We start from the raw sequence: 21,467 nt of genomic DNA, 5'->3' as shown, positions 1-21,467 counted from the left end.
TGGTGTCTGCCCCTTCCTCCTTTCTCCCTCCCCACCCCACCCCCACTTGCTGGTTTCCACCTCCACCCCTCCTTCCCTCCCTTGGATCTCCATCCATTCTCCCTATCCCTTTCTGGTCTCCCCACCCCACTGCCTGCCCCCCCCCCCCCCCCCCGTCTGTCATTCCTACCCCTTCCCCTCCCCCCCAGGCCGCCAGCTGACCATCTTCAACAGCCAGGCTGCCATCAAGATTGGGGGCCGGGATCAGGGCCGCCCTTTCCAGGGCCAGGTGTCCGGCCTCTACTACAATGGGCTCAAGGTGCTGGCGCTGGCCGCCGAGAGCGACCCCAACGTGCGGACCGAGGGCCACCTGCGCCTGGTGGGGGAGGGGCCGTCCGTGCTGCTCAGTGCGGAGACCACGGCCACCACCCTGCTGGCCGACATGGCTACCACCATCATGGAGACCACCACCACCATGGCCACCACCACCACGCGCCGGGGCCGCTCCCCCACGCTGAGGGACAGCACCACCCAGGTGAGGGCCCCTCCGCCGGTGCACGAGGAACGGGGCTCCAGGTGGGGAATAGGGCTGATGTCTGCATAGCAACTGTGGCGCTCAGGAAGGGTCGGAGGGGACTGTGGTTTAGGTGGGGCTGGCAAGGTCTCCTTTCTTTCTTTTTTAAAAAATATATTTGTTTATTTATTTATTTCTTTATTTGGTTGTGCCGGGTCTTAGTTGTGGCAAGCAGGCTCCTTAGTTGTGCCTCGCCAGCTCCTTAGTTGTGGCATGCAAACTCTTAGTTGCGGCATGCATGTGGGATCTAGTTTCCTGACCAGGGATCGAACCCGGACCCCCTGCATTTGGAGCACGGAGTCTTAACCACTGCACCACTAGGGAAGTCCCCAAGGTCTCCTTTCTCGAAGCGGTTGTCACCCTGATGACCAGGGATGTTGTAGATGTGGAGGTGACCACTATTTCTAGGGGGACCATTCCCAGAGTTGAGGGGGAGTTTGGTACCCTAGCTAGACCAGGGGAGACCACCCCACTTATGAGAGAGGAAGTCCGGGCTGGGGATGAGGGGTGGAATGACCCCCTCTGCCTGCCCCATAACGAAGGCGACGCCCAGTGTTGTGTGGGCATTGAGGGAGAGACGGAGGGAGCCACAATGGCATCGCTTTGCGCAGGGCACAGAGATGACAGCACTGGAAGGGCTAGTGGCTCACCCAATGGTGGCAGCCCCTCTCCGGAGGCTGATGGAAGCAGGACACCCTGATGGCTGGTGTCCTTGCAGTGAGACTGCCAGCCCGCTGCCTTCACACGTCCTCTCCGTGTGACCTTGAGTAGACGCCGTCGTGTAGCAGGCCTCAGTGTCCTCCATGCCTGTGCCTCAGAGCCGGGGCTGGTACAGACAGTCCCCTGGTGCTTTACCCTCCCTCCCCACTGCCTGCCCTACCTGCTCAGGTGCTCTCCCTGTGTCAGGTTTGAATTTATCTTCTCTTGCACCCAGGGGAGCACCGGAGGGGGCTGTACCTGAGAATGAGGCTCCACTGGGGAAGGACAGGCCTGGCTTTTCCGGTGGCCAAAGCCGATTGAGTATATGTGACTTACCAAGGCAGCCCTGGAGTGCAGCTGAGTTTTCTAGTTGTTGCTGCCAGTCGTTGTTGGCCAGCGGGGGGAGGGCTCACACCTGGCACACTGGACCTTGCTCAGTCACCCTGCTCCCTCTGCCCAAGCTACTTCTGGCCCCCATCACACATGGCTGTGGGCCTCTGGGCCTGGAGGGACCTCTGCCCTCCCAAGGTGAGGGAGGTGCTGGGTCAGCCATGGGGACGTGTCCTACCTCCACTGCCAGCCCGCCTTCAGCCTCTGTAAATGAGGGCTGGGTTCTCTGAGCTGCAGTCCCCTCGTCCCTCCCCGTCAGTGCTGCAGGGGCCTGGGTCTGGCTGACAGCCTCGTCCAGGCAAGAGAGTCAAGCCTGAGCCCCCTTCCGTTCTGCCTTCAATGCCAAGAAAATCGAGGGGACCTGAATGCCAGGCCTTGCCCTAGGGAGCGGGGAGCCCTGGGAGAAAGGCCTGGCTCTAGCCAAGGTTGGGCACCGGCCATGCCCAGTGCCCAATGGCAAGAAGGGCTGTCCAGTCTCAGTGTGAGGTGATGGGCAGACATCCAGGTAGAAGAGAAGGGTGGGGTTCTAGGGGTCATAGCTGTGCTGGTGGAGCCTGCACAGGGGAGACTGGTGCAGAGGGGCGGATATGCAGAAGGAAAATTAGTCTTCCAGGTCCCACCTTGCCCTTGGGTGAGGGCTGCAGTGTCCGAAACTCAGGGGGTGGGGAAGAAGCAAGATGTGACCGTTTCACCCCCTACCCACCCCAGACTCCTCCCATCCTTGGCCTTCAGCCTGGCCCTCTCCCTGCACCCGAAGTCTCTCAGAGTCCGTTCCTGCTTGGATTCTGGGTTTCCCCTCCTTGAGTTTCTTCCCTAGCACCCCCTGAGAATCCCCCCCACCCCTTAACACTCACCCTTCTTGGGGATTCTCTTTCTTTGCAAGCAGGAGGAGAGAAAATGCTGACAAAGTCGACTCCTGTTGTCATGGCAACCACAGCCCTAATTATCGTATGCAGCCCGGTTTCCAGGCTCGGGGAAGGGGGTTGGGAGAGAGATGAAGGTGGTGGGGTGGTGAGGCTGGAGCCAAGAAACCCCCCAGGTCCTGCTCCGTGTCTGCCTGTGCTGGCCTCCAGAGGCCCCTGTGCTTTACCTCCCTGACGCCCCGGGCCCCCTCGCTCTGGCCCTGCAGTCCCAGTTCCGGGGTCCAGTCTCCCAGGCTTCCCAGAAATAAATGGCACAACGTGTGCTGTTTCATTGATCCCCGGGAGCGCGGGAACCGCTGCAGGGCAGGCGCTGTTCAGTCTACCTTTGCACAAGGGAGGTGGAGGCCCATGGTCACCCAGCGAGCGATGAGAGAGCTGGGGTGTGGACCAGGGTGTGTGTCTCAGCCCAGGGCTCATCCCCTGTGCCTCAAGAGGTGGCTGCGGGGCCTGCTGACCCAGCCTGGAACCCTCTTCTTTCCCCCCACCCTCCTCTCGCCCCCAAGAACACAGATGACCTCCTGGTGGCCTCGGCCGAGTGTCCGAGCGACGACGAGGACCTAGAGGAGTGTGAGCCCAGTACTGGTGAGTGCCTTTCCCCCCTCCCCTGCCCCGGGCCCGCTGCAACACTGATGGGAGGGGGGCGACTGTCCCTGCCACCTGGCCCGAGCCCGAGGGGCCTGCTGCCAGGCCTTAACTTTCCCTGGTAGCTTCCTTTCCCCTCCTACCGTTGCCCCAGGTCCCGCAAATGCCCCCTGGCGAGGCAGTTTCTGGCGTTTTGGTGCCCCTCAGAGATAGTGAGGTCCTTAGCTTGGGGTCCTGGGGTTGAGGGCCAAGGGATGCTGGGCGGGAAAGAGGGAGACTTTTCCCTAGAAAGATGAGTAACTGCAGCTCCCATGAGTCCTTAGGGTGCGTGTGTCGGGGGGTGGGGGTGGTGGGGCGGGGTGTGTGGGGGATGGGGATGGGGAACACAGGCCTAGGAACTACAATTCCCATCGACTCCTGGGTCCAGAACTACAACTCCCATCAGTCCCCGAGGCCTGGTGTTCTTTTGGTCGCTAGAAGAGGAGGTCTCTGCTGGCTCCTGAACCCTCCTCATTCCCAGAGTCAGGGAGGTGGCCAGACACTGCCGGGGCTGCCAGGCCAAGCTGGGGCAGTTACTGCACAGTGTCGGGCAGCGTGCTGGGTAGGAGGTGCCCCAGCCAGACATGATGTCCCCCGGGGAGATTGGGTCTGGGGTCTGGTCCAGATTTCTAGTTGGGGAGCTGCTATAGGAGGAGAGCAGAGCTGGGAGGGAAGGCTTACAGGGGGAGGCATTCCAGGGCTCTACTTGATGCTTCCAGCTGGAGAGAAGGGTGCAGCCCCAGAGAGAGAGAGACCAGATTGGCAAGGCAGGGGTGGGCCTTGGGTGCCGACTCAGAAGTGTGGGGTGTGGAACGGCACAGGGGGTGCCTCTGAACAGGTGGGCGGTGGCTGGGAGGAGCTGAGGTCCTGGTGCTTGAGGCTGGCAGCGGGAATGGAAGGAGACTGGATGTGGCCAGATTTCCCAGTGGGAGCCCGTGGGCTTGGTGGTGTCCTGGATGAGCCCCTGGGAGCCTCATCCCTTGCTTGGGTTTCCAGAGACTTCTCTCTGTTACTTTGCAGCGTGTGGCACCTGGGTTGTTGGTACTGGAAGGCTGGAGATTGGGGCAGGTGCCCACAGGGTCGGGGCGGGGGGTGATGGGGTCAGCTGAGGTGGGCAGTGTGACCTGGGCATATCCTGTGAATCTGGCCTGGGCATGAGCCTAGGGGGTCTGCCAGCCCCAGAAGAGACACTCTGGGGCTGAAGGTGAGGGTGGGCTGCAACCAAGGAAGGAGTGTGAGGAGCCTTGGAGCAGAGGCTCAGGTTCCAGAGACCAAGGGCAGAGAGGTTTCTGGGGCGCAGGCCGCCAGGCCCAGAGGCTGAAGCCTGACTGCCCCGTGTCCCCCCAGTAGGCCAGAGCTGAGGGGGTGGTTCTGGCAGTCCTGGGCCCTGAGGTCCTTGCGGGAGCCTCCGGCTGCTGGGCTGGAAAGGCCTCCTCAGCCACAGACAAGGACCAGTGCTTTCTGGACAGACACCCTCCCCTGTGGGGAGTCTCCTCTGCTGAGGGCTCTCCCCTCCGTCTCACTGGATGATCTCGGCTCAGGGATGCACCCTCACACCCCACCTTTGCTTTGGGAGGCTCTGGGAATCTGGCAGCTTCGACACAGCACTCTCCTTGCACCCTGCTTTTCCCCCTACCTAGTTACTGGTGGGGCTTTCCTATAGGTGGACACAGTACCTCAAGCCTAGGCCTGCGGGGAGCACCTGTGACACATGGTCCCCTGAGAGCCCCGGGATGGGACTCTGGGGACAAAAGGCTGTGCGGTCACGAGAAAAGGGCCCGGCTTGGCCCTGCCACATGTGTTTGCACACTCAGGGGTGGGAACTGCCAGGTGACAGGAGGAGCCTCTGCTCTCCCTGGACCCTGCAGATGGCCATGATGCAGGGACGGGAAGCGCACACTGGGCTACCCCAAGGCCACATCCTGTCCACCAAAATTCTGGCCTGCCAGCCCCAGCCCGGGGTCTTGTCAGGGACCTGGGTGTGATGCTGAGCGCGTGCACAGGTGGGCCGAGCTCTTTTAGGCTGTGTTGGGACCACGGAGTGAGGAGGAGCTGAAGTGGGCGGGTCAGCTGCCCTCCCCGCATCAAAGGGCCAAGTATGTGAGGGGACAAGGAGGGTGGAGGAGGAATGGAAGCTGGGGGATGGGGAGAGGCTGGCGGGCCAGCCCAGCATCCAGCTTTAAAAATAAGAGGGAGGGAGGGCAGAGTGCATGCTTGAGCCCCCAGAGAAAACCATCGCAACCCACAGGTGTGCATCGCGTATGTCTGCACCTCCACGCTCATACTGCCCTGAAATGCTTAAATTGGATTTTTATCTTGATGGGAGGCCAGACAACGACCAAGATGACTCCAGGGTCCCTCAGGCTGATTTAGACTGTGATACACCCCACCTGGAGAGGGAGGGGACTCAGGCCAGAGCCCTCTTGTGCCCCCAGTGTAGGGAGGCTTTTTCTCTAGCAGACAACCAGGACTCCTTGGGCTCCAAGGTCAGTGTCAGAGGTGGAGGCAGCCTGGCTGGAGACAGCAGCTACCCAGGGGCTGACCGCAGGCTCTTTGCACCCCTCTCACCTGCCAGATCTTCCTTCCTGGGTCCAGGTATGAAGCCTCGGGTCATCCCTGAAACGTTTCACACCTTCCCTTGACTTGGACCCCTCCACAGACCCCAGGTCCCAGCCTCCCTAGCCTGGAGAGCCCATCATCTAATGGTTATTTTACCTGAGGTTGGCAGCCCAGCCAAGAGTACTGTGTTGATGGACACGGTGTTTAACTTCTTTTGAATGGGAGTACCTTTATGGGGACCTGCCCTGCATAGTAGGCAGTGTGACCCAATGCCCCTCGCTGCCTTAGCCGGCCTGTCCCACACCGTGTGTTATGGGCCTGGCCCCTGTAGGAATTGCTCCCCTTGAGGCACATAGGAAGTGCACACACAGACTCAGACCCACAGAGGGACCCAGCTACATGCACACTCGTGTCTGACCAGAGGCACGCCCATGTCCAGGCACAAACATTTATGGACCTACCAGCAAGCTCACGCACATCCACTTCCACAGGTACTCATATGTTCAGACCTAAAGGGCATACACCATTTGTGCCTAGAGCAACAGAGGCACCAGGTGCTTAGATCTAAAGGACACGCATGTATTCAGAGCCCCGGGAGTCCGATGAACACAGACAAACCCACACACGTGCACATTTTCACAGAGGTACACACGTGTGCTCAGAGCTACAGTCCTGCATGTGTGGGCTTAGGACTCCACACCTAGATGTGGACTCACGGGTGTCTGCCTGTTTAGACACTTACACACGAGCTCAGCTGCACAAGGGTGCATACGCAGCATGTCTTCAACCCACCAAGGCAGTTGCATGTGCTCAGAGCTGCACATCCATGTACACACAGACCCACTGCACAGACCCACTGCACAGCGCACATGTGCACATCTATCGAGGAGTAGACCAGAGCCACCAAGGCAGTTGCATGTGCTCAGAGCTGCACATCCATGTACACACAGACCCACTGCACAGACCCACTGCACAGCGCACATGTGCACATCTATCGAGGAGTAGACCAGATGTACCAGACCAGACACGTACACCTATGTGCTCAGACCCTCAAGGCCCAGGCATATACGAATCCTCAGACTCTCAGAATTCCACATCCACACTCAGCTCACAGAGGCACACACACGTGTACAAATCCACTTGCATCACACACATGCTCACACACGTGCTCAGGCCACAGAATCCTCCACGTGAGCTCAGACTTACAGACACTCACAGATGTTTCAGAATCACAGGTGTGTGTGTGCGTGTTCAGGGCAGGCACGTATACAACATGCACAGACCTTCTGAGATGCAGGCACACACGTGCACGTGGGCGTGTGAATTCAGGGATGTACACGTCTGCGCCCAGGCTCACAGAGGTGCACGAGTGTCACAGCACCACCCCCAAATACACTTGGGCTCAGACCTACAGTCGCCTGCACATCTGTTCACGTACTCTAAGACACACACATCCTCAAAGGCATATCCTCGTGTACCGACGTGTGTGCTCATGCTGAGGGCCATGAGGGCACACGTGTGTGCATCCTCAGGCAGGCTGTGTGTGCCCAGACCCAGGGGTCCAGGCACACGCACACATTTCTTCAGACTCACAGACCTGCGCCCCTGCCCCACCGCCCCAGGAAAGGAGACCCTCGGAGGCCCACCTCAGCTCAGACCTTCTGAGGCTTACTCTGATGTGCATGCCTTATGCTCAGACACACACACACGTGCTCAGACCCCTCAAGGCATGCATACTCGTATTCAGTCCCACGGTGGTGTACACACACGTGAACACACACACACACAGAGTCAGGCCAACACTGACACGGGCGCTCACAGCTGCTGGTGTACTTACTCATATGCTTAGAAGTACACATGCAGCTCCACATAGAAGGACACCCACATATCCGTGGACCCTCAGGCCAATCACACATGTTCAGACACAGTAAAATGCATGCTTCCGTGTTCACCAGGTGAGCACACAGACCCACAAGGACCCACACATACATGTGTACTCGGCTTCATATAAGCCCACGTGTGCTCAGACCCAGAGAAGCAGCCTCATGCACTCGGCCCACTACAGAGGCGTTGCCCCCGTGCACACATACACAGGGCCCTCAGAGGCGTACACATGCTTAATTCCACAGGCACAGACACATGTGCTCAGACCCACACATCTAGCTCAGAATCACAGAGGCACAAACATGTTCAGATTCCAACGTGTCTTAAGGTAACACTAGTTGTAACAGAGAAACTCTCAGCACCCGTGGTTAAACACATAGACATTGACTTCTCCTTCACGTAAAGTTATAAACACTGTTCCTGATGGGTGAGCAGCTTTTTTTTTTTTTAACATCTTTATTGGAGTATAATTGCTTTACAGTGGTGTGTTAGTTGCTGCTGTATAACAAAGTGAATCAGCTATATGTATACATATATCCCCATATCCCCTCCCTCTTGCGTCTCCCTTCCACCCTCCCTATCCCACCCCTCTAGGTGGTCACAAAGCACCAAGCTGATCTCCCCGTGCGATACAGCTGCTTCCCACTAGCTATCTATTTTACATTTGGTAGTGTATATATGTCCATGCCACTCTCTCACTTTGTCCCAGCTTACCCTTTCCCCTCCCCATGTCCTCAAGTCCATTCTGTACATCTGCGTCTTTATTCCTGTCCTCCCCCTAGGTTCATCAGAACCCTTTTTTTTTTTTTTTAGATTCCATATATATGTGTTAGAACACGGTATTTGTTTTTCTCTTTCTGACTTACTTCACTCTGTATGACAGACTCTAGGTCCATCCACCTCGCTACAAATAACTCAATTTCATTTCTTTTTATGGCTGAGTAATGTTCCATTGTATGTATGTGCCACATCTTCTTTATCCATTCATCTGTCGATGGACACTTCGGTGAGCAGCTCTTTTCAGGGCGCTGATTCAGGGCTGGTCTGTCTCCACCTTGAAGCTGCACCATCTTCACCGTGACTTCCCGAGTTGTGGTGGAAGGGGATACGCAGGGAGGGGCATGAAGGGGAGGGTTTATGGGCCAGGCCTGGGAGGAACAGGTGTGCATGGGCTCTACTGATTCTGTTCTCCAGAGCTCGGTCATGTGGCACGACCTAGCTTCCAGGCAGTCCAGGAGGAAGCAAAAACAGATTTGGTGACCAGCTAGCCATTTATTTGCCACAGTCTGGGCTTTGGGTCACCAACGATCCAGTCCCCTGTTCCCCCCGCCGACAGAACACACCCACTCCTACCCAGGAGAGACACCCGAAGCCCTACCCGGTTAGGATAGTCATCTCAGAGGTGAGGATGTCTGGGAGATGGACCTGCTCCATTGGGTCCAGACTTGGCTCCTGGGTACCCATATGTGGTCTGGATACCCATGAACTAAAAGGATAATTGATCTCACTGCCCATACAGCCCAACACACACCCAGAATACCATGATGGGCCAGAGAAAACCACCACCACAAAACCCTGCATCCCAAGGGAAGGATGGAGGGTGCACAGCAGCTTGTAGTTCCTAGTGTTGGGAAGATCCAGCCAGCAGGCAGCTTGAGGCTCTGCCCTCAGTAGTGGGGAAGTTTCTCCCTGAAACCCCACCTCTGCTGTGTGGGAGAAACTCCCCTCTGCTTTGTCTGGGGCCCTGGCGCTGCCCTCTGGCAGACCCTTCGCAGTCCTCCATCCTCTGGGTGGGTGTCGGGAAAATGACCTCCTTGGAGGTCTCACAGCCTTGACAGCCCTCTCTTCCTGCTCATGCATATTTGGGGGCCCAAAGGTTGTTTTAAGGCTCCAACAGTCAACGGAACGACACTCAGAGTTCTCTCCTAGACATAATTCTCAAGCCTGTTTATTTCCTTGTTTCTCTGCCCTCTCTCTTAATTTAGTGGTGACTATCTTGAGGGCGTTTGAAACAATAGGTGGGGAGACACACCCTTAGTGTGATCCCGGAGGCAAGGCTGAGCCCCGTTTTTCAGGTGGAAGTGTCACTGGGCCACTATCCCTGAAAGCCGTTTCCCATCTTCTCTTTTAAGATTTGGGGTTTGGGGGCAGTGGTTCTTCTGACACTTGCCGGCCCCGCATTTCTGGGCTCTCTCTGGTCCCTTCATCTCTGTTGCAAACGCACCAATTCTCGTCTAATGTTGTTTCTTTCTTGTAATACGTTACCAAACACAGAAAGTAAAAGCCGGCATTGTCCCGACTTTTCTGGCACCTTCCCTTAGTGCCTCAGCCTCAGTAAGCACGTGGTCTGTCCCAAGCAACGGTTGGTGCCAGGTGTCCTGCCGCTGCATTATGTGGTTCTGCATCTTTCCAGCCTCCAAATCCATTTTCTTGAATTGTTACCTGAGGGCCACAGGTTTCTGTTAATGTGACACCCACTTCTGGTTGTGTCTGTATTAGTTAAGGTAACATGTGTTTCTGTAACAGATAACCTCCCCCCGAATCTCAGTGGGTCCTTCAAGGGGAGTTTCTGACTCAGGTGAGGTGGTCAGGTGCTCCTGACCAGCAGGTGGCTCTGCCCCAAGGAGTGCTTGGGGAATCCAGAGACCTCCCATCTGTGGCTCCTCCATTTCAACACGTGGTTTGCAAGGTCACTGGAAGGAGGAGAAGGAGTGCGGAGGATCGGGCACTGGAGCTTTTATGGGCCGGTACTGGCACTGCCCACTGCTTACTCCTGTGGCCGCACCTACTTGCAAGGGATGCTGGGAAATGTAGTCTCACTACCCGAGGGCAAAAGGTGGTCACAGAAGCACAACCGCGTGTGTTCAGACCCGTGGTAGCACGCTCACATGTTCTCAGTGACACATTCATGCATTCATATGCACACACGAGCTCGGACCCAGGCCTAGAGGCAGGCGGACCACACACAAACCACGTACAGAGCACAGGCTCACTCACATGCACGCACGTCCGCTAAGACTCGCTGACATGCATGCTCACGTGCTTGGATCCATTGAGGTTCGAGCGCGTGCGCACATGCGCGCGCGCACACACACACACACACACACACACACACACATACACATGCTTAGAGACACGTGCCCAGCTGCGCAGAAACAGACCCTCAGAGGGGTGGGTGCACGTGCGTGCACACAGTAGGCGCTTCACCGTCTCTGACCTTGACTCCACCTTGACGTTTGCCCTTGCTGTGTGTGGGTTTCCGGGTGGGGAGGGGTGGTACCCTTCAGGCCACTGCACACAGTTGCACAGATTGTTCTCTGCTGGAACAGGTGAGTAAGGGCTGAAATCTAGCCAGTGCTCTGCTTGCCAAGCTGTGTGTCCTGCGCCCTGGAGCGGGGCTGTGCCCACAGGAGAACAGAATGCCTTTTTCCAGTTTTGCACAGAGACACTGTTTGCCAAATGGTGTACCTGCAGGGCTGTGGCCACACTGAGGGTCTGCCATGTTTCTAATCCACACGCAATGCCCTGTGGACTAGTGGCCTTCTTGCCGTCACAGCCTGGGCAGGGCACCCAGCACTGGCAGATGAGGCCTCAGGCAGCTGATTGCTTAGTCTCTGGCGCTCAGCCTCAGTTCTAGATGCTGCTTTGGGGGTGGGCACATCTTGCTTGGGAGGGAATGGGGTTCTTGGGTAGATTTTCAGTCAAGGGCCTTCTTTGCCCTAAAGGCAGAAAGGGCCCAGCTTGCTTGTCCAGCAGCCCCCAGAGGCAGGGGAGCTGGGGGAGGAGGGTGCTCGGGAATGGCTTGTGGTCTCCTTGGCCAGAATGGAATTCCTTTTAGTAAGCGGAACTGACATGCACTGAAATTCAATTTAGGAGCAGAGGGTGGGTGGCGTCTATGATAAGTGCTCCTGTGAATATTTCCCCAATGCTGCAGTTGCCTGAAGTGGGGGAGGGGAGGGAGGCTGCCTAGGGTCCTTATCAGACCCCCAGGGGCACCCCATCCCAATGCGCACCCTTGGCATAGAGCTGGACCCAGGGTCCGAGGCACCATGAGTCTTCATGAGTTTGCACCCCTAAAAGCCCAGCGGGAGGGGTGTCCTGGGGAGCCCCCAGTTGGACTTCTGCAGTGAGAAGTCTCTGAGAGTTCCTGCCCCCCTCCAGGCCCCACTAACTTCTCATTGGCACAAGCTTGCCTGACCCTTCCTGCATGACCCCAGGAAAAGACGGTACCCTACTTTGTGTGTGACTTCACTGCCACAGAGCCCAGGCCGACTTGAGTGAGAGTTGGGGAAGGAAGGCAGCGTGGGGTCTCAGTAGTGTGTCATCTTGTGGTGAGGCGTGTAGGGCCCAGGGAGGAAGTGGCATGGGAGGTGGAGGCTGAGGTTCAGGGCCAGGAGAAGGGGACACCAAGGGGCAGTTGTGGCAGTGTGGGGGGATGTGAGTGAGGGCAGGGCACCCTCAGGAGATGCTGTCAAAGCCTCGGGCCAGGGAAAGTCCCCGAAGGAGTTGGGGACGCAGGCACAGGACCGAGACCCAGAGATGGAGGCCAGGAATTGGCTGGGGTTGAAGGGCAGGGCCGAGAAGTCAATATGACCAGGACTGGGAGGGCTCTGGAGGCAGGGTTGGGGGAGGCAGGAGGCTGCACAGGGGGACCCTGGGAGCCTGTGTGTCCTAAGGACCTAAGGAACCAGTGAATTGGGGCAAATGGTTGTGGGTGGTGGGGGTGGGGGGAGGCTCAGGCTGAGCAGGATTTGTCTGCGGTCCAAGGCCTGAAGCCCCCACACACCCTCATCTACTGGGGAGGTGAGCATAAGGATAGAAAGCCAAGGTCTACGCCCTGATTGGCCTGATCAACCCCTTGGGCCATGATGTGTCCCCAGCAAGGGCCTTCCCTGGCAGTGAGTCCAAACCTGTGCCTCCAGGACAGAATAGGGACAAGGTGTCAGAGGCACCCAAGGCAGGGAGGAGCCTCTGGAGGTCTGCCTGGAAGAGGAGGTATTTGGTTGGATTCAAAGGATGAATGAGATATCAGCGGGGGAAAGGTGTTCTGAACAGAAGGCAAAGTTCAGGAAGGGGGCAGGTGGTGTGGGCCAGCAGTGAGGACCCCAGATGTGTTCAGGGTCCACACAGGGAAGGGAACCTTATCATGGCTGGGCCCAGATGCTACCACTCGAAGGGCTACCAGCCTCCTCCTGAGACCTAACAGCTGAGTTTGCCACTTACCCAGGGGCCAGGTTGCTGGGCCATCCTTGGTGGGTCTAGGGCTCAGTAGGGATGGGAGGACAAACTATGTTCATCCACAGGCTGGGATCCAGGCCTTGGCCTCACCCTGGGCCTGGAGCCCAATACCCTAATTTTATAGATGAGGAAATTGAGGCCCAGGAAATGAAAGAAACTTGCCCACAGTCACACAGGAATTAATGACAGAACAGGTCTTGGCCTCCCACATTAAAATCCAAGCCAAGAGTCAAGCAGCCTAGCAGATTCCTGCAGGCGTGGGGAGGATGAGTCAGGCCTTCCGGGGCTCCTTGTGAGACTTGGCCCTCGCCTGGCCTCTGAGAGCCACAGAAGGGACTGGATAGTCTATTCATTCATGTAGCCTGACAGTGACACCTGGAAGACCCTGGAAGTCCTGCCCACCCCAGGCCTCAGCATCCTCCTCCATAAAAAGCCGGGGTTGGACAGTTCCAGCCCCACAAAACATGCTTCTCTGCTCTTGGCTCAGTTTTCCAGTGTGGCTGAGCCGGTGGAAGCCCAGGTGCCCCGAGGCTTCACAATCTGGGGTGCAGGTGAGCCCCTGTCCAGGGGGAGATTGGAGCCTGGTGGGGAGAGCAGCCTGAGGAGCTCAGCAAGGCTGTGAGTTCAACAGCAAGGTCTTGGCTGAGCTCTGCCAAACTGCTGGAGCTTGCGATCTGAAGGATCAGCAGAGGTGTTTGAACAGCAGGGTGGAGACCAGAGCGCTTTGGGTGGGGGGAGGAGGAGAAGAGGTGCCAAGGTGTGGTGGTGGCGGCACATGGCTGGCCTGGATGCACTGGGGCAGAGGGGTCTGTCGGGGAAGCCCTGAGAAGCCTCCCATGGAGCAGGTGGGAGGTTTGTGGTGTGATCTCTGAAAATCAAACCCTGCAGAGAGACCAGGGAGCTGCACTCAGATGGGGGCAGGGCTTGAGCTGTCCTGGAGGGAGAGCTAGAGAGGAAACCTACAGCCCCTACCAGGCCCAGAGCTGCCCCTCCAAGAGAAGGGAGCCCTTCCACCAGCCACCTAGACCCAGGGCTGCAGCTCTGTTCTACCCCAGACCAGTGGGTTGCAGTGCTTTTGTTTGAGAGGGGGCCCAGCGGGCTGATGGGAGTTGTAGTTGTTGACCCAGGGGCTGATGAGAATTGTGGTCCACACCCCTGTAAGAACTAATGGGAGTTGTAATTCTCACCCTCTGGGGCTGATGGGAATTGCAGTTTTGGCCCAAGGGACCCCAGTTATCCGACCTAGGGAGTGAGGAGACCTACACCCCTACCCCAAAGGTCCTCCCCAGTAGTTCTCCTGGGCCCTATATTAGCAAGTGCATCCTTCCCAGATGGCTGTGTATGTATTTTCTTTTCTTTTTTTGCTTTCTTCTTCTTTCCGTTGTTTTATTATTGTTTTAAACAATAATAAGAGGGCCAGAGGCCGTCAAGCCCTGGCCAGGTCCTGGCGGCCCATGGGGGTTCTGGGGAGGGGGAGGGGGGGAAGTCAGTGGGGGTCAGAGGTGGAGGGTGAAGAAAGAGAAAGTTGGGGATTTAGGGTTAGCTCAAGAATCATGTGTCCCTGCCCAATTCCCTCACTCACTCCCTGTCCTTCCTCACCTCCTTACCTCAACGTGGCTTCTCACCACCACTCCCAAAGTCCTATAGGATAGGACCCTCCTTCAATGTGCCCGTGTGTCCCTGCCAGCTCTTCCTCCTGGACCTCATCACCTCCCACCTTCAATTCTCCTCTCCCCATGACCAACCTGCAGTTAGCCTTCAAAGCCCCTTCCCATGCTCATCCCCTCCCAAGTCCTCTCACCCATGAGGCAATTCCTACGCAGCTGCCTGTCACGTTGCCTCCTCCCCAAGCCTTCCTTCCCACTGCTCCCTCCCTCCCCCACACGCTGACACCAAGTGGTGGTAACAGTTCCTCAACGCCAGCCTTCACTGTGCAGATTTCAGCTTTGTGTTTAATGAGGGGGAGAGGGCCCAAGTGAGGGAGGAGAGAGAGTATTCTGGAGGAAGCAAGTTGTTCAGGGAGAGAAGAGTGAGGGAGGGAGATACCAAACAGATAGAAAGGAAACGTTGTACGGAAAAGTTGTTTTTTTCTTATTTTTTCCGGGAGAACCCGCTTACACAGCTCTGTTTGTAATTTTTTTCTTCATGCTAAAATCACACGGCCTATTTGTTGATGTAAGTTGCCTGAATTCCGTGGTATGCTATCTTCTTTTTTAAAAACAAAAGAAAAAAAAAAAAGCAAAACAAGAGAAAAACCCAGAAAAAACCCTAAAAGATATTGTTGTTAGGTTTGTTGAAATGCTGCTCTTGTATCTGTTTTAAAGCCTTAAACCAGTAGAATTCCTTTTTTCTTTTCCATTTCTTTTCTATTTCCTTTCCTTTCTTTTCCTTTTGGTTTCTTAAGACAAACAAAAGACCAAAACCCAGAGAGCCACAGAGCCCGTGCGTGGGGTGCCCAGGGCATCCGAGCCGCTGCCCGCTTAAAGCTTAACGCGCAGTGCTCCGGCCGGCTGGCGGGCGGGCGCAGCCCGCTCTAGTCTCCGCCAAGGCCAATTGGAACCGATTGGGGTGTGTGAGGCTGTTGTTTCTCTCTCTGTGCCGGCCGCCTGCACCCCGGCCCTCGCTGACGCCCTGTCTTTTCTCTTCTCTCTCTTGTTCTAGGAGGAGAGTTAATATTGCCCATTATCACGGAGGACTCCTTAGACCCCCCTCCCGTGGCCACCCGATCCCCCTTCGTGCCCCCACCCCCTACCTTCTACCCCTTCCTCACGGGCGTGGGTGCCACCCAAGACACCCTGCCCCCGCCCGCGGCCCGCCGCCCGCCCGCCGGGGGCCCGTGCCAGGCCGAGCAGGACGACAGCGACTGCGAGGAGCCTATCGAGGCCTCGGGCTTTGCCTCCGGGGAGGTCTTTGACTCCAGCCTCCCCCCCACGGACGACGAGGACTTTTACACCACCTTTCCCCTGGTCACGGACCGCACCACCCTCCTCTCCCCCCGCAAACCCGCTCCCCGGCCCAACCTCAGGACAGATGGGGCCACGGGCGCCCCTGGGGTGCTGCTCGCCCCCTCCGCCCCGGCCCCCAACCTGCCAGCGGGTAAAATGAACCACCGAGACCCGCTGCAGCCCCTGCTGGAGAACCCACCCCTGGGGCCCGGGGCCCCCACGTCCTTCGAGCCGCGGAGGCCCCCTCCCCTGCGCCCCGGCGTGACCTCCGCCCCCGGCTTCCCCCATCTGCCCACAGCCAACCCCACGGGGCCTGGGGAGCGGGGCCCGCCGGGCGCAGTGGAGGTGATCCGGGAGTCCAGCAGCACCACGGGCATGGTGGTGGGCATCGTGGCGGCCGCGGCGCTCTGCATCCTCATCCTCCTCTATGCCATGTACAAGTACCGCAACCGCGACGAGGGCTCCTACCAGGTGGACCAGAGCCGGAACTACATCAGTAACTCGGCCCAGAGCAACGGGGCGGTGGTGAAAGAGAAGGCCCCGGCTGCGCCCAAGACGCCCAGCAAGGCCAAGAAGAACAAAGACAAGGAGTATTACGTCTGAGGCCCCGGCACCGCGCCCCACTGCCAGCTGCCCCTCCTGGGAGGGCCCGAGAGGAGGGTGCGGCCCTCTCCCTGCCGGGGCCCTGGGGACCCACTCCCTGGCTGCCTCAGACTTCTCTCACGAAGAGGAAACGCAAAAAAATGAAAAAAAATGAAAAAAAAAAAAAAGGAAAATCCCGTGCTCGTCCCCTTCCTCCTGCCGTCCGTCGGCGCGGAGTCATCGTGCGTCCTGGGGCTGTCTGTCCCTCTCAGCTCTGCGCCCATCGGGCAGGGCACGTGCTCACAGCCCTGGGTTGATTTATTTTTTTAAGGGGGGTAGTTTTATTTTGGTGGGGTTGGGAGGGAAGGAAGACTGGGGGTTTTGTACAGTGTCAACTACTCGTCCTGTTCATTTTCCTCCATTTTTCTTCCTCCTCCCTCTGTTCCCCCAGCCTTCCTTCTCTTCCCAAGCCCTCCAGTCCCCACCCCAGGCTTGCTATGTCTCTCTGTCCCCACCCTCCTTCCCCAGTTCTCCTTTTTGTGTGTGTCTGGTTTCCCCCTTCCTTTCCTCCCTTTGGGTTTCCAGAGTCGGTGGGAGAAGGGCGGGAGGGTGGGCGGAGCGTCCCAGCGGGGGGCGGGGCCGGGATGGCCCCGAGAGCCATGGCTCCGCCCACCAGGAGGAGGCGCCTGCCTGGTTCCGCCCAGGGAAGGGGCTCGGGCCTGGGAAGACCTGTTCTGTTGTGTGCCGCCGGGCGACGTGCATTGATGGGGAAGCTGCTGGAGGAGCAGGGTGGGGGGCGGGTGGGAGGGGAAAGGCAAATGCAGATATATATTGAAGACAATTAATCTAGATATCGCGAGCAGCAGCCTGTGGCACCCATTGGGCGCGGGCAGCAGGGAAGAGAGGGAGCCAGGCATTACCCGCATACTGCTGGGGTCACTTATCTGCCCACAGGCTCCCTGCTCCCCCAGTTTTTTTTTTTCTCTCTTTGTTAACAAATGTGTCTGAGTCTTGGATAACACCCCAACCCCGGAAATGTGTGGGAAAAGAAAACAAAAACTTTCCAAATCCAACGGTCCTGTGCAGTTTGTTCGGGTTGGGTGCTGTTGGGACATTGGTCCGAGCTCTGGGCTGGGGTCTGGGTGCAGATTGGAGCCCACGAGAGCTGGTAAGTAGCCCCCAAAGTTTTGGGCTGAGCATGACTTTGGGCACCTTGGGGCAGCTTGTCTTTGTCTCACCCCCATGTCCCAGCGGGCTGGGGAAGGAGACTGCAAACAGGCCCCAGGCTTGTGAGCGATGACTGGTCTCTGGTCCCATTGGCCACGGACCTTAGCTTCTCTGGGGGCTGACAAATCCCGAGACGGGAGCAGTGTTTTGCCCCCTAGTGGCTAAAGAGGGCCTGCCCTTCTGGTGGCTGTGTGTGCAGGGCATTGGCCTTGACACAGCCCTTGGGAGAGGTGATGTTATTCCTGGGTGGGAAGAGCTTCAGTGGCTGGTCCAAGGTCTCAAGGTAACTCAGTGTCTGAGTCCAGATTGGCCCCTAGTTCCGCCTAACTCCGGTCTCTGCCCCTTCTGCATCTCTAGGGTTTGGACCTTGCCCCCTCCTGGCTGACCGTGGGCAGCCCCTGTGGCCGCAGGTGGAAGTAGAGCCAGCACACCTCAGACCAGGTGTTTGCTTCTTCATGGGGACACTAAACAGGCTCATGGTCCCAGACATGCTGAGATGCGTCTGGATTTAAGCCTCTCCGTCGAAAGGAGCCGAGACTCTTGAGATGGGGGTTGTATACCAGGAGCCGCGCACCTGGGCACCCTCGGGAGAGCAAGCAGAGTGTGGGTGGGTCTGTGTCTCCCAGGGGGCCACGGTGGGCCGCCGCGCCACTGGACACAGGACTCAGCCACGCTTCCGTCACTCAGGTCTCCTCTGCCTTCGGCTTGGTGGGTCTCGCCTCCCCCTCCTGGCTCTGCTTTCTCGTGCTCTTGGCTCACTGTGGCCCTTCACCGCCCTGTTCTGCTTCCTGAGCTCCTACCTCGGGCGGCTCTGCTGCTGGCCAGCTCATTCTTGCAGCATCTTCCAGCTCACAAGCCTGGTCTGTGTTTAGGCCTGGACAGCACCGAGGGCCCTTGGGCTCAACTGCCCACAGGAGCCCCACCCAGGGCCGCCTCATCTCCCCCTCCTTCCCCTCATCCTGGGACGAAGCTTTTATCGTGGGACCACCCTTCCCACCACAGGTTGTGCCCCAGTGGCCCTTGAGAGTCCTCCCCCCACCCCCAAGTCCTAACATGGGTGGGAGAGCGAGTCTTCCCCCAGCGGCCCCTGAAGGTGGGTTTCCATGGACTTGGCCTCCCCTTGCCCTCCTGAACCAGCCACCAGGAGGGAGGGTTGGGCCCCACTTGCCTCCTACAGCTGCTCAGTCTTGGAGATCAGCATCACCGAGGCCGCCTCTAATCCTCTGTGGGAGCCCGAGGGGGGAGGCCTGACCTGAGGCAGGTTTGTCAAGACATCCTGTTCCTGTGCTGGTAATGGCCTTGCCCCCGGCTCTTCTGCTGCCGCTCTCTCAGTCCAAGGAATGGAGACTTAGCTCAGGTTCTCCTCCCCCATCACCACTGGCCAGAGAAAGCAAAGAGAGGCAGGCAGGATTTCCTTGGTATCAAGAAGGGAGCATCCTTACTCCAGAAATTCTAGAGTGGCCTTGAATAGTCTATCAGAGTAGGGGGCCAGAAAGAGGGAGCGTGCAGGAGCTAGAAGGATGGGCCCCAGTCTGGCTCATTGCCGTGTGCCTGTGGGACTGGGTGTTTTCCTCTCTGTGTAAGGAAGCTAAGAGCCCTGCCACCCAAGGACTTGGTAGTAAGAGGAAAGCTTCCTGGACTCTGCCGCTGACTCAGTGTACTTGTCCGTAAGGGACGGTCACCTTGCTCTTAGCTCCTTCATCCTGTGCATCTGATATTGACCTTAACACCTGGGCCGGACCTGGGCTCCTTGGTGTCTGGCTGGGCTGGCAGTGACCCCCAGGAGAGTCCAAACAGCATACGGGGGGGGGGGGGTGGCCGGAATTCCAGGCACGCTGCTCCTTGCCAGCTGGTACTGGCAGGGATGTGCCAGGAGATTCTACCGGGGGAGGGGGATGGGAAAGGAAGGACGGAGTTTGGGGAAGAAGCTTGCAGTGAAGTCTGGCTGCTGCCTTCGACCTTGAAGACCTGCACTGGCCATGAAAGCCCCCAGGGGAGGGAACACAAGCTCAGCCAGTGCTGGGGCTCTTCTGGGAGGATGTCCTCCTCCTGGGGGTGGACATGGGGCCTGTGTTGCTGACACTGTCCTCCCTCACACACCCTCCTGGGTGAGCTGCAGGCCTGGCTGGAGGCAGGAGAATGGCCCAAGTGGGTCCTGAGGCATTTTCCTGTGCCTGCTGCCTGAGGCGTCTCCTGCCATGGGGGGGCGGAGACTGTAGGGGTGGTGGTGGGTTCTTCTTTCCCACACCCACTTCCCTTGCCTCTACCACTGCAGGGCGCCCAGCAGCTTCCGGGGCCAGGAGCAAACTGGCACGGGCATCAAAAGAGCGAGTGTGTCCCAAGTGAAGACCTGCCTTTCGGGTAGTGGCACCTAGCTGATTGCAGGCCTGTGGCTGCTGCCGAGGGAGGCCCCTTCTCCCTTGGTAGGGCGCCCACTCTGCCACAGTGATGACACTCACTCCCTAGCTGCCCCAGTGGGGCAGGGCCCTGGACCTCCCAGCTTCTAGGTCCTGTTGAATTAAGTGAGGAGTGACATGTTGGAATTAGGTAGGCCCTGGGTCCTGGAAGGCTGTGACCACCTGGAAGGACCAGGAGCAAGGCCGTTCTGAATTTGGGCAGAGGGACAGCTCTGACCACTCGGTGAGCTGGAGGACATCGCTGGGGAGAGGAGGGGCCATCTTCCACCAGCCGGGATCTGCCTGCTGGAGGCTTCCGGATACCCTAAGGCCCCAAGAATGCTAAGCAACAGCAAGTGAGGCAGCTGAGGCTCAGCTGGGCAGCAGGCAGACAAGACAGACGGTCACGGCAGGCTGGGAAAATCTCACCTTTACAAACACGATGCCACACCCAGCCCCTTTGTTCTGGGGGTCTTCACTGAGGGGTGGCCACAGGCAGACAGCTAAAGGACGCGACCCCCCAGAGGCCCAGGCAGGCATGACCAAGCCAGGGAGTGATCCTGTCTCCTGGGGCCAGGGAGCTGCTTCCTGATTTCCCGTTGACCTTCTTACGTGTGTGCCCACGTGTGTACCCCTCACTGATGTGTGAGTGTGTATGTCGGTGTAGAGGCTGCAGCCTTCTGCTGAGGTGCCTGGAAGCAGAGGCACAGGCACAGGTGGACCAGAGACCACCTGAGCACAGGTCTGGGGTGGCTCAGTAGATGGGGCAGCTGGCGGGGACCCCACTGGGCAGGAAAGGCCTCCTGCTGCACCCATGAGTGTGTTAGCTGGGGTGGGGGAGCTCGGGGCCCATCCCTTTCCATCTGAGCTCTTGCACTGGGTTTCCCCATAAGTGATGCCAGTGAGGGGGTTTGGGATGGTTTTCAGAGGGAGGCCCTGCCCTCGAGAAGCTCACTGGATGCCCAGACTTTGAGGCCTGAGGCCAGGCTGGGGGTGTTGGGGCCAGAGCTGGCTCTGGAGGCCTTCGGACCTGCGCTTGACTCCTAATCTGCCCCTCCTAGCTGGGTGTCACAGGCACCCAGGCACAGTTTCTCTGAGCCTTAGATTTCCCGTATGTGAAATGGGGCAACAGCTACCACAAAGCGTTCAGGAAAAGATGAAACGAGACGATGCCTTGAGGCGTCCAGCACGGTGCCTGGCCCACAGCAGAGGCTGGAAAAGGCAGCCACTCGGCTGGCACTCAGGGCAGGAAAGCTGGCCTGGGAAAGGGCCGTCCCAGGGAGGAAGTCCCCACCCCCTGCGCCGGCAGACCCTGGGGGCACAGTCCTTTATTCACTCTCCCGTCTCCCTCGCACCAATGGCCCTCTGGTCTGTGTGGGAGCTGGGGACACGGGGAGGCGGACCACTCCAACCCTCTGGGGACTCACAGGCGTGTGGCCGCAGCCGTGGT

At 58.1% G+C, this 21,467-nt stretch overlaps 1 protein-coding gene across 15 annotated transcripts in view; it reads left to right on the top strand.

The window, feature by feature from the left end:
• Positions 1–16,606, top strand: part of NRXN2 (neurexin 2) — a gene marked incomplete at its 5' end in the record, with an annotated part of 99,204 nt that extends 82,598 nt beyond the window's left edge. For 11 of the 15 annotated variants that reach the window (XM_082845296.1, XM_082845297.1, XM_082845298.1 and 8 more), the window contains 3 exons: positions 189–514; positions 3,069–3,147; positions 16,111–16,606. In XM_082845296.1, the coding sequence (XP_082701422.1) occupies positions 189–514; positions 3,069–3,147; positions 16,111–16,415 (710 nt within the window). In that variant the 3' untranslated portion in view covers positions 16,416–16,606. Of the gene's footprint in view, positions 1–188; positions 515–3,068; positions 3,148–15,528 lie in introns of all 15 variants that reach the window. The other 4 variants (XM_082845293.1, XM_082845292.1, XM_082845285.1 and 1 more) reach the window with 1 other exon arrangement.
• Positions 16,607–21,467: the final 4,861 nt, after the last annotated feature.

The sequence above is a fragment of the Leucopleurus acutus genome (assembly GCF_964270905.1).
Source record: "Leucopleurus acutus genome assembly, chromosome: 8".
In the NCBI taxonomy this organism is placed as follows: Eukaryota; Metazoa; Chordata; class Mammalia; order Artiodactyla; family Delphinidae; genus Leucopleurus; species Leucopleurus acutus.
The sequence above is the reverse complement of the archived record's forward strand: the minus strand, read 5'-3'. Positions and strand labels throughout refer to the sequence as shown.